The following is an 18828-nucleotide window of genomic DNA, read 5'->3' on the forward strand; positions in this document are numbered from 1 at the left end:
AGTTCAATGCCTCATGATTGATGAGATGAATGATGAGATAAATGATAATGGTGGCAAACAAAAGTGGGAGGAAATGGGAGATCTTCGACGAAACCGATGCACATGGCGTTTGTCAATCACAAAGCCCATTAGGTGCGACCTGGGATCGAATCAGAAACCTGCTTCAGAGGTGAGCTACCGCGGTCCCATAAGCGAAGAGAACAATAATGTTTCAATGATATTTTCACTAGGAATATGGCTTTAAATATACTAACTTCAAAATTTAATAAAACTCAATATTGCCCAATAAAACCCAAAGGGCTTTTTTTTAAAAAAAAAAAAGTAACTGGGTTTTCCGCAATTCTGGTATCAAGCGAAGTAAAAGAAAATATAATAGAAAGTCCTAGAAATTTATTATTGGATCTCTCAGTGGGACTCATAAAACTGTACTGTTAGTACGTCTGTCTTACTCCACACGGTAACTGTTGAACAAAAGCAATTTTTTGAATTCGCAATATATAGCTAGAGCGATTATCTCACTATAGTTTCTTTAATGGAGTCAATTCGTTAACATTTCCATGGATAATGGTGACTTTAACGGTGGAAACTGTTACAATCTTGCAATAGCATTAATACATATTTGCTGTGCAACTAAATGATAGTATGTTGAAGGGGTTGTATAACATTGCAGGCATCACAGCATCCTTACAGATTTGCGTGAGAATGCGATGGACCAACTGTGTGGTGTGCGTAATCTTAAAAGAGGTGTTCCAACGCTGCTTCTAAAGTGGGAGAATTGTTGGAAAAAGTGTGTGGAAGCCCAAGGGGATTACTTTGGAGGAGGAGATTAATGTATGATTGTAGTATTTGAATACACATTTTTTTATCAATAAAAGTCAGATACTTTCTGAACAAACTTCGTATTCCTTATAGAAAAAAAAGTATCATTCGCGAGGAAACACGGTACACAGAATGAAATCCATCCCCATGCTTTTTATCTCACAGGTCATCTTATATATTCGTATATTAGTAGTTAAGTAAATAAGTAGTGGAGTACTTAATCCACGTACAAGTTACCTTTGGTGGGTGTGGAGGTCCACCAGCCCAGGAGGTTCGTGGCGTTCCAGGCCAAGAACGGGGTAAGGAAAGTCGATCCAAAACCCCGGAATCCTTTGAATCCTTTCTTGCATGCTTCAACATTACGTCATCACCTGCCACCAAATACAATGTACACTACCGAAACTTCGTACACTGGTAAACGCCTACCTAAATCTCTTTAAGAAAACCACTGAGAACAATAAACAACAACAACTTCCAACATACACGACAGTTCAACCATACAATTGAACAATACTCTAAACACGTGACTCTTCTTGAGAGAACAATTAGCTCAATGAAACAAAATCACTTGTACATTTCACTGATGGAACTTCAATCTCCCTGTCTGAGGGTTTGCTGGATGGATAGCAACAAGTTTCCTGAGGAAGTTTCTGAGTCTCTTAACAGGAAATTGTGCGTCAACTTCCGGCCACTGATTTACTCCTTCCTCAGTCTTTGACGTCAATTATTAGAACAATGGTCTACCAGTAAGAAATTTCTAGGAAAATTCATAAATCTATTATGTCAAAACAAGATTTATATTCTATATTGAAAACTGTAGTTTAAAAACCGTTAAGGATACCGACTTCATTCACAATTATTTTTCGATAACGACGAATATACAGACTAAAACAACCAAGTACAGCTCTAATAATGTTTCAATCTACAAAAAACTTCCGCTCACGCATACCGACTGTCCCTACACCACACAGGTGAATAAATCATAATACTTTATTCACCATTACTGCTAACCCTCTGTTCTTGACCCAAATAGCATACACAGAAATATGTATTCATACTAAACAAAATTAAGTTTATTTGTTGATGCATGTAAGCTCTGTGATGAACAACACTGCGTGCGTGGGTTTTCTCGGGGAGATTTCCCGTTCTCCGGTTTCCTCTTACTTTATCGTTTCAACTAATTATTTCATCATTATTTATTTCTTCATTTATCATAACTTAATTTAGCTACTAAGTTACAACTATAGCTTTATGTTAAATAAAGATTTCATTTCATTTGCTGATTCTTAGAATGATGATAGATTTGAATTCGTTTTGTCATTAAATAGTTTATGCACACAATTCTTGATCACAGCAATTTTCATTATATAGTATGTCCTCTCAGTGCCACTTATTAGTGTAGATATTTGGAAGTTAACTATCTTCTCTTTAATTTATTGTGTGAAAAAAACAAATGGTATCAATAACAATTACTTCATCCCTTATAGTTCAATTTAGTGTTACAATTATTCGAATGTACTAGTTATTAGAACAATTGTTCGTTATCCGAATGATTATTTGAAGGAACTAATATTCGAATAATGAATTATTCAAGTTTTAACAGGACTAGTCCAATTCTAATGATTACTGAAGCACTAATCTTTCCCTATAGAAAATCTGCAGTACCTTGCAATCCTAAAAACCAGAACGCTTTTTACACACAAACAATACCATATCATCACATGAGAGATTCAATTTATTCCTTCGGTTATTTCATTGGAAACAATTGACCATGAAAGACAGACAGCAATGTCCGAAGCAAATCGATTAGGGCCCATATTAAAAGTACTAGTCCAGTAATTAACTAGTGAAACTGAGGAATATCTCGCAAACCGACCTCGAGATTTCAGTCACAGACCTGAACTGCGAAACGAGATCTCGAACCATTCGCCTGACCTCATGTGCAATAACCGTAGTTGCAAAAATTAATTTAAATAATATGTAACTACTAAGGTTATAAATCAAGTCTTTAAAAATATAATTGATTAAATTAAGAATTAATTTCAGAAAATAGTAACGATTTACAATTAAAATTAAAAACAACAATTTCCACTATCATACAACAAGAATTCTCTTGAGATGTGAACATTAATTTAACGTATGAAATTAAGGACATGGGAAAATTAGTCTACTTTTATGAAAAATTACTGCCTTCAAACAAACGCGATAATTAATGAACAGCAAAACTAAAGTGTCATAAAAATAAGAAATATTCATTTCATATGGTTGTTGAGAAAGACATTAACGATTAACGTCTTTATCGTTCCAAATCGTTTTGAAGGATTATAAATTACAAATTAACTCCTAAAAATTAACTGATTAAATTAAAAGTAAGAATTTTTAATTGATTAATTTAATCGTTATTTTCAACTGATTAATTACAAGTGTGGCACCAAAATTTAAATGGGTTCGGGAACATAGCAGCAAGAAGAGATGAAGTGTCGGGAAGCTTAGTTTTCTTCTTAAGTTGCATTTCATCTTCTGTTTTGGTTTAATTTGGATACACAATAATTCCCTTCCCATGTTAAAGTGTTTTAAAAAATGACAATTTGTGCCTTAGAGATTTGTTTTTAACAAAGATTCAGCTTCACTTGCATGTAATGTACAAGGATAAATACAATCACATGACTTTAAAGAACATCTGTAATGTCTCAATATCGATTTAAAATTTTCTGGAGAGGTATTAATTAACAATTGCCATGACATGTATCGCTAGATTCTTCATCGTTCTGTCAATATTTCTTATTTTAATAAAAAGAAAAGTAAGAGACACACGTACATGTTTATCTAAATCATGTACATAATGGCCGATCAGAGTAAATGTTACTCGTGGCTTAATGGACTATTTAAATCACATGTCACGTCCTGTTAGTTGCCATAGGAACGAGCATGCTGTTAAAGTTTATTTGGTGAACCATGCTGAGAACATATGACGAAGCTAACAGTGAAACTTGTAGCATGCTGGAAACTATATTCGTCGAAAAGACATTGAAAACTAAAAAATTATCATACTTCAAAAAATAATGGCATGCCACACTGCAAATATTACATGGAGATCACTAGACTATCTTATGTTCTAACGTAAACATCGGTTTTCATTGCAGTGCCACTTTCAATTATTTTCTACGATTTGAGACCTTTTGTATAACTAACTCTACTATGGCCTCTGGAACCCAGAGGTTCAATGCCGCGTCTACAAAAGCTCTTTACTTACTTCTATCCTTACCCAACTGGGTCCAGTTTCTACTTTGTATTCCTATCTCTGCGAGATCCATCTTAATGTTGTCCTTACATGTGCGCCTAGGTCTTTCTAATGGTCGTTTTCCGATTGGTCTTTCAGTCAAGACTTTGAAAGCGTTTCTACTTTCTTCCATCCTAGCTACATGACCTGCCCACCTAAGCCTCCTAGACTTGATGACCCTAATAATGTTCGGTAAACCGTATAAATTATGTAGTTCCTCGTTATGAAGTTTCCGCCATTCCCGTTTCTCTTGGGTCCGAATATTCGCCTCAGGATCTTGTTCTCAAATACTTTCAGTCTATGTTCTTCCTTCAGAGTAAGCGACAATGTTTCGCAACCAAATAGAACAGGCATGATTATCGTTTTATATATTTTAAGCTTCAAATTCTTCGACAAAATTCGCGACGACAAGAGATTTTGAACTGAATAATAACACGAATTTCCTGCTTTTAGTCGACATTTCATTTCTTCGTGAATGAGACCTTTTGTATATTTGGAACAATTCAACTTAAGATGAAATAAGTTATCTTCATCATGGCTATCATTACCATTTTCATAGCAATCTATGTTTGAAGCTGTACATACACATTCGATTTGTTAAACAAGGAATGTTAAAGAAGAAGCACGTATTACATTTACAATTAGTAGATACATCGCTGTTAAAAGAATACAAACAAGTGATATAATCTGTTACTTAACAGCATATACAGCACATCAAGCAGAATAAAAGTTATTAATTATTATTGACAACGAAACGACATACATTTTAGTGCCACAAATATTAGTCTTTCTGGAAAACTAAGCATGAGAATTTATCCTCAAGGACGTAATTTTCAAATTTTATGTATACCTCATCTTTGCACATTACAGTTAAAACAAAAGGTGCAGTTTTACTATACGGATCCACCGATTGTAAAATGTACAGAAAAATTTGAGCAAATCTTTAATTTGTCCATTTTATGTCGAGAACAGAAGCCAACCAACCCCTACGGGGCTTCTAACCCGTTCCTACTACTACTACTAGTATTACTCAATCAGGTTATATACTGTCATCTTGCTTGAATAGTGTATTTCATCTTAACAGGAATCATGGTTATCGCACATCAATTTGTACGTTAAAAAAAAAAAAAATGTTTTCCTTGAGGATTTACACGCACCCATATAATTTTGATTATTTCAGCAAGCTCTATCGATTGCTATATTTCTCATCAAGAACATTTTTCTTTACGTTAAACTTTAAAAAATAAATAAATAAATAAAAATAAAGCAATGTGTGGATTTTTCAGAGTCGTAACAAACGTAACTAATTGAAAGCTACGGTCGACCCAATAATATATTTATAATTCTTCCATCTAAAAAGTCGCCTATATGAGTCTGTACGATTAACACTATACTTTTGTGTGCGTAGTTCTGATTTGTTCCCTGGTGGGGTGCATTCAAAGTTCCATGTCTCACACAGTCTGAGCGATTCAAAGCGTTCATTCATCTTAAAACAGGCAGTAACATATTTGTGGTAAGAGTACGGCTGCTATCTAACTGAATTCAAGTTTACCCGTAAACATTATATATTATATATATATATATATATATATATATATATATATATATATATATATATATATATACTGAAGTACATTTTCATTGCAAACAAGTAATTTTTTTACTATCAAAAAGCTAGTGGCATTCTACTAACATACAGGAGTTCATAACAAAAATACTAAGGAATCACAACAAAAAGAATTACATCAAAACCGTTAGTACATTTATTACAAACCCACGCTTGATGCATGACCGAATAAACTTCACACCACAAAATATACTGTTTATCAACATACACGACGAGATCAAACAAAACATGCGAACAATATACGTAATATAAAAGAATGAGACCACTCATTCATTCTAAATGGACTAAAAACAACAAAACGATAATAAAACTCGGCACTTACACACAAGAGTGTATGGAAAAACAACAATATAATGCTCTTCTATGTCGCAACTGAGATGGCAGATGATTTGCAGCATCCATTTGAACATTGTTGTTTTCTTTGTAAGCGCGAATTCTGTTGTAACAACGAGGACGAGTTAGCTTCCATTTATCATTGAAAAATATTTATATTAAAGCAGACAGGTATATTCGTAACGGTATTTTCCACTAGTAATACGTACTGTATTCAACAAAAACAAACAGATGGAAGTACACATATTTCATTAAGGACAAGAAAGTTTAACCATATATTCTACACGAGAAGTTACACATTGTTCATATGTATGTCGTTCCCAACAGGGATTTTTACGTAGTCCGTGTGCAAGTTGATCTTTTGACTAGAATTTGAAAATAAAGCGTTGTATTCTCTTCAAGCTCTGAGTTTAATCTTCTACTGCACCAACGTAATAACGAGATTGATACATTCAATGAGGAAAGTCAATACATTTTGGAACATTTTGAAATTAAGCCACTCTTCTGAATAAGCTCTCAGCGTACTCGCCTTTGGGGTTGGGAGAACATGGTTCGATCCTCGGTGGGAGCTAATGTGGTTCGGATCCCACGTTGAACTGTAGGTTTACGTCTCATATAGCCTCGCTGCCGAAAGAGACGCTAAACTCAAAATAAAATAAAATCTAATATATATTATTCATACACTCTCTTCTTCGTAACTGAAAAATGTTTTGAGAATAAAATATTTTTTTTTGGCTAGGAATATTGCTGAATATTTTTGCTCTCTCTACGAAACTGTTGGTTACGGCCTTATTCCCAGTCCTTTTTTCAAGATCACGAAAACGGTTAGGCATGCATTACAAAACAAACTTTATGTAAAAAGTAACAAAATAATTAATTTGAGTCAAAAGATGTGTGGGGCACTGCTATGAACTTTGATAGTGGTATGAAATTTGAATGCTACCCATACAATGAAACCAATGTAGCAGGTCCTTAGTCGATAATTGACGAGTTGTGAAATTATGTCGGGATGAATTTTAAAATTATCGATTTGTTTCACATTACTTTCCTAATACTATATCATTATGGAGGAAAAATTATGATATTCTCTTTCATTTCAAAAGCTGCGAGGAAGAAACAAATGATGCACAGAAACCTGTTAGTTACGAGTGAAGAATGGGGACTATATTATGTTATACACGGGCAACAATCAGAGACTAGGTTTACCATGTGTGGCGACAAGTGCGTACAAAGACACATTTTTTACTAGAATTATTTCTCGCTTTATGGAACTAAAAGAAACAGTTAGCTTAGCGAAGAAGGAAATTATTGATTGGAATGCAAAATTAATATCTACTTCACCATGCTTGGATCGTAACTCTTATCTCATTTTTCTCAAAAGTAGTTCTCTCTCTCTCTCTCTCTCTCTCTCTCTCTCTCTGTTTCTGAAGATGATTTAGCAGCCAAAACTTACCGCTACTACATATAGTTATCTTTCTACATAATTTGTTGAAAGAAGGTATGTCATACAAACTAACTCTCATAAATTCGTTTACTTAGATAGAGGAGGGGAACGAGGAAGTTGCCGCAGGGTATCTATGTACACACACACACAAATACAGCGAAAACAACTTTACTCTTATTGCTGCTGCTGCTACTACTACTACTCTAGTACAACTTTGCAACCCATGCAACCACTGTTTCACTCGTGGAAAGAAGATGGGTGAAGATTTACGAGGGATGTGGATGAATCTTCTCTCTGCAGCAAGGAGTTGATCATCCATCACTTGAAGCGAGGGGAGAAGGGACCCACTAAGTGAAGAACAGAAAATGGGATGACATGTGATCGATCTGAAACAGTGATACCGTAGATAAACAAACAGAAAGACGTACGAGTTGAGAGTTAGGGGAGGCATACAGCTTCTCTTCTTACCTTCTTCCCAATCGTTAAAACCACACTCAAACACTCCAATTTACATTGAAAGAGGGAAAATTAAAAAAAACTCCCGTCAGTTTTTCATAGTTCTCTCCTTTCCTTCTGTGAGGTTTAACTCGCATAGATCTCACAATATCCTTGTATTTCCTTTTTATACATTCTACTAAGTACAGATTTGTAATATTACAACGGAGCAAAATAGTTTGATACCTCTTTTTAGTATTTGCGAAGCTTATAGCACACTCAGTGAGAATGATCTACGCTATATTTAGATGATTTCAACTCTCCTTTCCCTCTATAAATTAGTATGGACAATATAAACATCTGTCATGTTAAGGTATAAATGCAACCATTGCGTATTACCTAAAGCTGTATGAACTTTGGTGTTTGAACTCCCCTTCCTCACTTATGGAATTCTGTGGACGCCAGTGCGATGCCGATTACTTTCTTTCATTCTTTTGTTTCTTTTAAATTGTCAAGTCAGCGCAAATTATTTTGCAGCAACATCTTAATATCATTTCGGAGTTCGATCTCAAAACTGCTTGTTATGGACTTCGTTCCTTTAGCTTTGGTAATGTACAGAAACTAATAGAACCAATATCAGATCATACTGCCTCTGTCAACACGGAAAATTTGTATTCCATGAGAATCAAACCTCTTCATCCGGCCCGCCTGTTCCCTTATTGAACTGATGTAAACTTTGAAAAATATCATTCGTGTTGGAATATCCAGTGTACCATGGGACATGGAGAGACTAATTCAGAACACGAAGAATCAAATTACCCACGAAAATGATAAATACTTTGTTCTGTTTGGTTACCATTATTACAGTTTCTGTGTTCCTGTGATGTTAGTGTACGGTGAACGAGTTTTCCCATTCAATATGGCCATTCGATTGTTATGAAAATGTTATACATTGTCTCATACGACCCTCAACGCCAGTAAGTTCTCTGTGATTGGCCCACCCCCTGTTCTAACTTGCACATACCTGGTATAGAATTTGTCCTGCTTCCCCCCCCTTAATTTCATCTAAAAGTTATCAAAATCCTTCCGCCCACACGTCCACAAAGAGTGTAATATAACAACATTTAAACTATATATATTATTAGAGTATACTGTAATGGTTTGCGCACATACAACTCCTTTCTCAATTTATAACTTCTGCCATGTAACACGAAAAAAGTAAGATTTACGATTTGGATGAACTTGTGTTAACTGTGAAACTTGTGAAATTATTTTCGTGTCGTCTCAAATTTAAAGAGATACTAATGTGTTTCTAGTCTTGACCCTAGTTCAATTTGCAAGACGAGACGAGAAATGTCTGATCTCGAGAGTATATACAACTTCATTATTTACTACACAAGAAAAAGTAGGAAGAAAAGTGTTACTTATATTGATAAAATTTCTATGTAGCTATTATTTCGTAACAATCAATTTAGCTTTCCTCTCAGATTTAATTTTTGCAAATATTGTATTTTTTTTTTTTTAAGTACCACCCTCTAGCTGATGGGCACTCCGATTTTTGGCACATTCACTTGAAATGGTTACCGGTATTAAATGAAGTTCAAAATTATGCACTACCCGATAAATTAAACCGAAATTCAGCCCAAGATATTAATTTAATTTAAAATGATAAATATCTTTCTAAAACATGATCTGAATTGATTGAGAGAGAAGTTCAAGTAGAAGATTCATGAGATCTAGTATCACGAGTAAATGTAACAGTAAATGTCACATATAGACTACATACCTAGCAATATATTAGCAAAACCACAGCCTTCTGCTTATGAATTGATAGTTCTGCTTCTTTCAGTTTATTTAGAACAACTGTAGCTTCAATTTGCGTATGTTCGAAACCACTGATCAAGCTAAGAAAAAGACTTTCCTCAAAACTTTGTGAGATAGGTTAAAAAATATATCTGTCCATCCACTACTTTATATATTCTTCTCTTCCCCACTTCATGCATATTTCAACAGACATGACTAGATAGAATAGTGGAATCTCTCCAATACACTGAGGAAAACTTTTTTCTTTTCTAAGATTACTTTCCCCCCTCTAATTCCGAGGTGTTCGTGTACATTCATTGTCGGCATTAATACTGTTGACTCAACTCCCCTGAAAATTAACTTTACCCTTATTATGCAACCTGTATTAAAAAAAAAAAAAAGGGATGGCAAATGACAGCCACGGGTTGTCTATATTAGTATGCACTGGTGCCAAGTCAAGTTCCGGACGTGACAACAATACGGTGGACTATTTTTCTATTAAATATTTCCTGCGTTTATTGTTGCAATCACTTCTTTCCTTGTTAACACCACCCGAAAACGAATTTTCTGCTTTATGTCAACTCAGCAACAGAATTCAATGTTCAATCACTACGCACTTTCTAAAATAAAATTTTTCATTCTCTGCGGCAAATTCTTTTATAATGTTATTATGGACTCATACACACACATATATAAACACTATATAGGGTGTTTGAGATAGAACGTCCAGTGCTTATAAATCAGAAACCGGCTGAGAATAAAAAGATGAAAACAAAAACTCAGATAGGAAAATATCAGGGCACATCATATGGTGGTATTGTGGTGACCCCCAGGGCCCTGCTTGAAGGGGGCCAAATTCAAATTTTCAAATGGGAACATGTATTGAATCATACCTCATTCAGTAGTCCTTAAAAACGAAACAACTTTTGTAGGAAACAATTTTCGATTTGGGCCACCGTTTTCAAAATGGCCCAAAAAGTGGGTCCTGTATCAGATAAAACGTCCACTGCTTATAAATCAAAAACGGCTGAGAGTACAAAGATGAAACAAAAACTGAGATAGGGAACGATGATAAAGCGTATCAAGTGGTATTGTTGTAGTGACCGTCAGGGCCCTCCGTGAAGGGGTCCAAATTCAAATTGATAAAGGGCATACTTTTTGCGGCCATTTTTAAAACTGTGGCCCAAATTGAAAATTGTTTCCTACAAAAGTTGTTTCGTTTTTCAAGGATTACCGAATGAGGTATGATTCAATACAGGTTTCCTTTTGAAAATCTGAAGTTGGCCCCTTCAAGAAGGGCCCTGGAGGTTACCACAACAACATGTGATGTGCCCTATGACATTTTCCTATCTCAGTTTTTGTTTCATCTTTTTATTCTCAGCCGTTTCTGATTTATAAGCACTGGACCTTTTATCTGAAACACCCTGTATATTAAAACATGGGACGAAACATATTAGAGCATCTTAGTTTTGTTCTGTCGTTCAACTGAAGTTCTGGTTTAAACAAACAAACAAACAAAAAAAGCCAATATTTCCGAATTCGTTGTCCATGATAAACCCTTTGCATCCTTGTACTCAAAGTATCTTTACCTTTCAATAAAGTACATATATAAGAGAGAGAAAGAAGGGCAGACAGAAGCGGAACAATTGTCTTGCGCAGAACAAAAGATGAGAGTAAAGATTAATTAAACCAATTAAATTTCTGTTGCTTCGGAATGGCAATTTTCGATCAATTATTTTCCAGTTTTAAAAAATGACATTTTGATTTGCGTGTGGGCGTTTCTTGGAAAGTTTCAAACTCAGTTTTGCTTTCGTCTTCGCAAAAGTTAAGGTGTTAAATCATAATACTGTGTGTTGAACAGAAAATGAACGGCATTAATTCACTTAAAAATTTAACAATGATTTCTGTATGTTGCCTGATTAAAGTAATCTTGCATATTCTGATAGCTCTTTCTGCTGTTTGTCGAACAGACATAAAATAAAAGGGTCACTTTCGGCAAATATGTCATTTTTCATTCCTTTCTCGTCAACACAAGAAGCTGCCTTTCTCTATTCGCGTGTTGCCACGCTTTATAAACACATAAGATAATATGCAAAATATTTTAATCCAACAATACAACCCTCTTACGTACTTTTATTTTTCAAGTGAACTGAAACTCAAGGTATTCGTATTTAAGCGAGCTTAATGCTTACTTTTTTTTTTTTTTTATGTAGCATCCAAAGATATGCATTCCATTAGAATCGAGTATAACTTGAATCCGTAGTTAACCGATAACTTCATTCAAATTTATCAAGCACCACAACGAATTGTTGCAATTCTCGACTTCGATTATATTGTTGCCTATTGCACATTATATAGTATCTGAATTTGGTAGTTATGAACTGTACGACAAACAGAAAGGAGCATCTTATGACACTAGTGTCTAGCGTCAAGTTGTGTGCAACTGTTCATTTAATAAGCGTATTTCACGAACGATTTTGTGATTTTGCACCCAGGCTGCAGGAGACTGATTTATATTATGAATAAAAAGGCGCAGAGAAGCAAATGGGAGGAAACGGAAGAACCCGGGGGAAATACATCCACATGGTGTTGACTTTCAAAATCCATCACTTGACGCAAGCTGCGATCGAACCGGGCATCTCACTACCAGAGGTGAGCGCTCTGTCACTGAACCATCGCAGACCCTAATACAGTAATTTGTTAAAAAAAAAAAGAGTGTCACGCAACAGTAGGCTACCTATAAATTGTGTTTTGGTAGTTTATGCAAATTCGTTGTGTTTTAAAAAAGTACCTTACAATTGATGCGTATCATATTTACTAACAATCTTTTAAAAATATATAATTTTAAGTTTTTAATTTTGGGCTGAGCAGTATGTTCACATGAATACCGTACTACAATTCGAATTAACATTAATAAGAAAGAGGAACAGGGGGAGGAAGACAACTCGAGCTAGAAATTAGCTTTTAACTGCACAGTTGTTTCCTGATTATACTTGGCGTTTCACTTAATGGATTGGCATCACTGATGAATAGGAACAGAAAAGCGAAAGAAATAAAGAAAAGTAGAGGCGAGAGAAGTCGGCCCAGTCTGATTAGTTTCACAACTCAATTGTAGAACATCAATTTTCCTTACCTGAAGTCCAATTCCCTCAGCTAATCTACACCACGAACGTTGGCAAAGAGAAAAGAAAGAAAGAGAACGAGAGAGAAAGCACACGCTTGGCATTTCTCTAGTCTGTCACGTCACAAGAGATAATACACTTCCAAATGATATCGACATAATGCATTTCTCCAAGTTTCCATTTTATCCTATGGGGAAATATTTGGATAGGTACTTCTAGACGCTTAATTAAGTACTAAATGAAATGGCGAGTCTCTTTCTGGTGAACTGTGGAACGGTTGCTGACCCCATACCATCAGTTTCCCATTCTCCCTTGGCTCTGTTGATAACAATGCTTCGCGTCGTTTTCTTCGTCTAGCTTCTCCGCTTGATACATCCTTTTGTAGAAGGGAACAGTTCTAGAAGTCTGCCGCCGACGCCGTTGTTCTGAAAGAACGCTACAGTACTGCCATCTATTTGACATTTCGCACAACAAAAATTGTGATAGATGACAATTTACTGTATTTCTTGATAATTTTATTTCCTTGTAACTGCTACGTAATGAATCAAACATTAGGAAACAGATGAAAATTAAGTAGGATAAGAAGTCAGTTCTATCTTCAAGACTAAACCAATAATAAGTCAGTTAATTTCTAAAATGCCTTCCAAAGTTCAACAAGGAGGAGAATGCCTATGTTCTTTTACCGATTCTGTAGATGGTTAGAGTTAAGTGTCCCTTTCCAGTACAGACAAAGGGTTCCTACTGATCTGGAGAAATCTATTTCCCTGACTTCCATGACAGGTGTCGGATGACGTTGAGATATAAATAAGAAATAAATAATTGAATATTTATATATAAGAACATTTATTCTATAGAGACAAATAGTAATAAATTGTTCATACGCACATTTCCACTTACCTCCCATAAAAATCTGAGCAACGTTCCATATAAGGTTAGCTAAGCTGAAATCGGAATACAATTAGCGTTAAAAAGTAACTATTATAAAATTTCCCTGACTTGCAGACTTTTTCCCCTGGGCTTCCCTGACCTGCACCATTTTCCCTGACTAGTAGGAACCCTGCTATGTGAGACATGGATCTACAGTTTAACACTAGAAGGACCGGATGGGTCAAAATGACCCATCACCATATTTTAATATTCCACTGTAAACGTACTTGAAATACTAAGTGAATAATATTTTATGAATTTGTTACTGCTATTGGCCTTAACAAATTCATAAAATATTATTCACTTAGTATTTCAAGTACGTTTACAGTGGAATATTAAAATATGGTGATGGGTCATTTTGACCGATCCGGTCCTTTTTAAAGAACCGGATAGAATACGAACCACCGTAATGCGTTCCAATTTCAGGGTTCTCCTACTAGGAATCGAACTCGGACACTGTGTACCTGAAGTGAGCGAAATTGTTGAGAACATAGGAAATGACTCACCTAGTTAAAATAGGAACTAGTTAATCTATTTAACAACCGAGATGGTTACGATTGGTCTGAAGTTAGATTCTGATGGGGGCACAGGAAATTAACGGAACTGTATAGCAAATTGCAGTCTGTAAAGCCATCAGTAATTGTGATGGAAATCTGTAAGCTGACCGTACATCATACTATTAATAAAAGTAATGTGGTATAGCATTTATGAAAGCAAGAAAAATCAGACAGACGACACCATCTTCATGTTAAAAATAGGAAAGAAAGAAATCCTAACGCTGAACACATATTTGCCGAAACTTGCATGTTCAAAGCTATTTTTCTGTAGTGTTTACGAACAATATAGTTCTACCAGTAGAGCTTAGGAAAGTAAATGTTGGTTTAGAAGTAAAAGAAACTGGAACTTTTACAGTACCATAAATATAACTGATTGTAAATAGCATGAAAAGTCCAATTACCGACAAAATTGGTTTTATCCTTAACAATGACAGGATTTTCAAATTTAAATTCAATCTTTCATAGGTACACTCATGTCCAAAATGATTCTCGCATATCTATAACACTCTTCTTGTAAGAATATAATTTGATAATGATTTTGCAGGGTACTTTTAATACTGATACTATGTGTATAATAGGGAAATGTATGTTTGTGGTGAATTTCATAGGAAAAGAATTATAAATACAAAAAGTAGAATCAGTAAAACAAAATGTTGCCAAATGGCCAAGAAAGTTTTATTTTCGTTTTATTGTTCTTATTTACTGCTCTTTTGACATGGAATTTGCCACATACATGTCTTTGCCGATTATACACATATTAACATTATAAGAAATACTGGGCGAATTCGTTAGCAAATTATATTCCTACAACAACATATTTATAGACAGGCGACAATAATTTTGGACATGAGTGTACATGTAATAATACATTAACCAATATGATACAGGGGAGGGGACGTTCGTCGAACCCATAATCAAAAACTGCTATTCTGCACGGAAAAGTATGTCGAATGGAGTATAAAGAATTGTATTCTACTACTTTTGTCTCTTAATTCGTTATGGTTCATTTTACAACATTACAAACTGGAGTAGGTTCACTGGTTATTAACGCAGGTTACCATTTTTAACAGGCTGAAGAATGGCCATTCTACTTTGCTACTTACATTGCAGGAAGGACAGAAGTAAAACAAAAACACACTACGTGACGTGTTAAGATTGTAACAAACATCTCTGCACAAAATACAGTATTCAAAAAAGTAACACGTCATAACTGTGTTTAAGTCACTTGATACAGACCTACCGTAATTTTGTTATTGTTCTTTCTCAGTATTGTAATTTTTGATTCATCTAAATTCTTTCAATAGCTACAAGAACATCTTATTAACAAAAATGTTCTTATTTCGTGTAACTAATAAAAGGTCTTAAAATTACTACTTCACAATAGATTTCCTTTCATGGATTCAAAAGTATCACTTTCCCCACGAATGCTACGTTATATATAAAATATTGGTACTTATAAGGGTTAACAATATTTCTTATGCCATTAACAATATTTTCCATATTATTATTATTATTATTAATTATTAAGAAGAGTAGATTGAAGGGAAAGACACTATTTACAAACACTTTTGTACTGACAACCTGATTTGAACATTTTCTCGTTGTTTAGTATTTTATGCAGTAACACAGTATAATTCAACAAATTTGTTCAAATTCAATATTCAATTTAGGATAACATGGACAATCTCTGAAAAATCTATCCTACTCAAACATTCTCCCTTCCCAATTACTATATATATATATATATATATATATATATATATATATATATATATATATATATATATATATATATATATATATATCAGCGTGAACACCACTGTAAATAATGAATCTTTGGTTCGCTCATCAAAACCTCTTCACCAGGTTTTCAGTATTCTGCTTTTTATTCTTTACTTTTTTTGTAGAGGGGTTTGTAGTTGGAAAGGCTGGTACTGGTCGTAGTGGTTTCCATAGTAACGAAATGGCTATTAGGAATTCAGTCTCGCCAAGTAAACCTCCTGGGTCATATCAGCGTTTACCAAAAGTGCTTCCGAAGAAAGACTTCAACATATCTAGTTATTTCCGCCATGTGGATGTCAAAAAAAAAAAAAAAAAAAAAAAAAAAAAGTGTTATCTCTGAAATATTTCAATCAGCTTTTTCTTTTAGGAGCTGAAACCATTTAGGAATTCATCAAAATGGCCGCCCTACGCAATATATCCTCCTTACGAGCCAATTATGTCCTCCTCTGCCTCGTAAAACTGCCCTATATCAGACAAGCTAAGCCCATTATAAAGTCTAGCACTCCCGATATTGTTAACACACCGTTCTGAAGTCACAGTCAACTTCTTTCATGTTTTCTCCCTTTCATATCCCCCTAGTTACCCACAGCGAAGAAGACATTTGTAGAGATATAGAGGGTCATATTCTATGTGCTTAGTATGAAATATATAATTTCGTCTGCCACAGAAAATATCGAGTTCATAATATATTTATTTCATTCTAACTAAAATATAGTTCTACTAAATTTCAGCATAATTCTCCTGGGTTCAGTATAATAAAGTTATTTAATTGATGAGCAATAATAAATCCTAAAATATGTTTTTCATATAATTATCTATAATTTGCAATAAGATTTTAAAAAAAATCTGGGGATCCACAATTGAATGGAGAAAGAAAGAATTTAATATCACTGTTCTAGGGAACATAATTTAACCGTATTTTAATTAAAAATCCAAAGATCAGGCATACACCAATCGATAGATCTTATAGAACCGAACAAAATTGTGTGTTAGTGTGAAATTTTTTTACAGTATACAGTCTAAGAGAATTACGGGAGATCTCGAGGACCACAGTTTAAGAAACGCTGCCATATATAAACTGCGAGTTGACGATTTCTCACATTAACTCGTACCAACGCGTGTTGAATCAAATCGTTAAGAATTTAATTCAAAATACTTTATTTCTCACCGAAAAGCACTAAGCTTTCTGAAATAAACTGACATTCGTATCTCAGTAGTAGAGTAATCGCCTTTGGTGCTAGCTGTCCTTGGTTTAAATCTAGGCAACGTGAATGTGGAGGACAACATCGTGCCCCTCTATGGTCTCTATGGGTTCTCTTGTCTCCTCCCACATTCTAATTTCACCAATTATTTCATATAATCTTTCTTTGGATAATGAGACATTAACATGAGATATAAAAAGTTTTTCAAAAGAAGGCCCTTCGATTTACGGGGCCTGCGCGAGTGTATAAAAATGGCAGGGGTCAATGTTATAGGTGAGAATTCAATATCCAAAACGAATACATTATTTTGCGCCAACTTTTGACTTTTTCATATCAATAAGAAGTAATTCGTAATATTGAATTTGTAAGACTTTTTTTTTATTGTAATAAAGACCTAAAGGAACCGGATGAACGAACAACAAAAAACGTGGGATGCTGATGGCTAGAACTTTTCAAAGGATGCTAAAAGGCCTGACTTTTTCCCCTTTTACTTTACATACTACGGATGTGAGCAGTCGCCGAATGTTACTGTATCTTTCACGCTTCTATTAAAATGGGATGTGATGTATTTCGAACCCAACTAGAGTTTACTGGAGAACAATTTGAGTTGTAAAGTTTAGCCGCCTTTAAAATGTAATACCAACGAATGGTTTTATTCATTTATGACACACAATCAGCAACAAGATCTTTCTTTCTCTCCTCACAATAACATATTCATCTGCAGCTAATAGGTGTGCATACACATGTCTTCACTTACAAACTGACATATATCATCAGTTTGTTTTCTTCCATTTCTACTTCCGTGCGTTTTCGCTCCTCCTTTATATGCCTTTCGGCGGCGAATCCGTTTGAGGCAATCCAATTATCCTGTGAGTCAGCAGGGAGGAAAAAGCTGATGGAAATCGGTGGATTTGGAGACCAACGGGGTGGAGAGCTGTTGGTGTTAGAAGGAGATAGCTGGAGGAAGGGGAAGGCAATTATATCATCGTCAGATGACTCTGCACAAGAAAGGTTTCTTCTATGCCGCCTTTACTTTCAACGTCCAACTTGCATGTTCTTACAACGAGAGAGGCAATAAGATGCTGACTCTGTTGAGAATGCCATTAGTTGAGATCTCCCGTTACATACACGCACACTAACGTATCTCCCATTATTAACGCATTATATATTTTCTTTAATGAGAGAGTATTTCAGCACTTAAAACTAGTTTAAAGAGAGCTGAAGTGGAGTAGAAGACGTAAATTGGAGAAATTGCAGAATTCTAACCGGCCAAATTAAAGTAACGGGAAAGACATGGAATACTGATTTGTTTATAGACTCGGTAAAGCTTTCCTCTTTTCTTTCCTTCTTTTATTATAACGAGCTCTTGTTAAATTCCTAGTTCCTACGCACATTAGCTATGAAACTGAAGTTTGCACATATTCACAAAAGTTTGTCTATTACATTCTCTGGGGTGGCTTCCTACTATATGTTGCATGGTTGAGCAACCGGATACAT

At 34.8% G+C, this 18828-nt stretch overlaps 1 protein-coding gene across 10 annotated transcripts in view; it reads right to left on the reverse strand.

Annotated features, from left to right (window-relative positions):
- Window positions 1-18828, reverse strand: part of PDZ-GEF (PDZ domain-containing guanine nucleotide exchange factor) — an 835430-nt gene that overhangs the window by 77438 nt on the left and 739164 nt on the right. Inside the window, exon 1 of one of the 10 annotated variants that reach the window (XM_081771943.1) lies at window positions 1057-1196. The exons of the other annotated variants lie outside the window; for them this stretch is intronic. Coding sequence (XP_081628069.1) covers window positions 1057-1179 — 123 coding nt within the window. The 5' untranslated portion in view covers window positions 1180-1196. Of the gene's footprint in view, window positions 1-1056; window positions 1197-18828 lie in introns of those variants that run through there. 10 annotated transcript variants of the gene reach the window in all.

Source organism: Thermobia domestica, chromosome 1 (genome assembly GCF_964235325.1).
Source record: "Thermobia domestica chromosome 1, izTheDome1.hap1.1, whole genome shotgun sequence".
Classification (NCBI taxonomy): Eukaryota; Metazoa; Arthropoda; class Insecta; order Zygentoma; family Lepismatidae; genus Thermobia; species Thermobia domestica.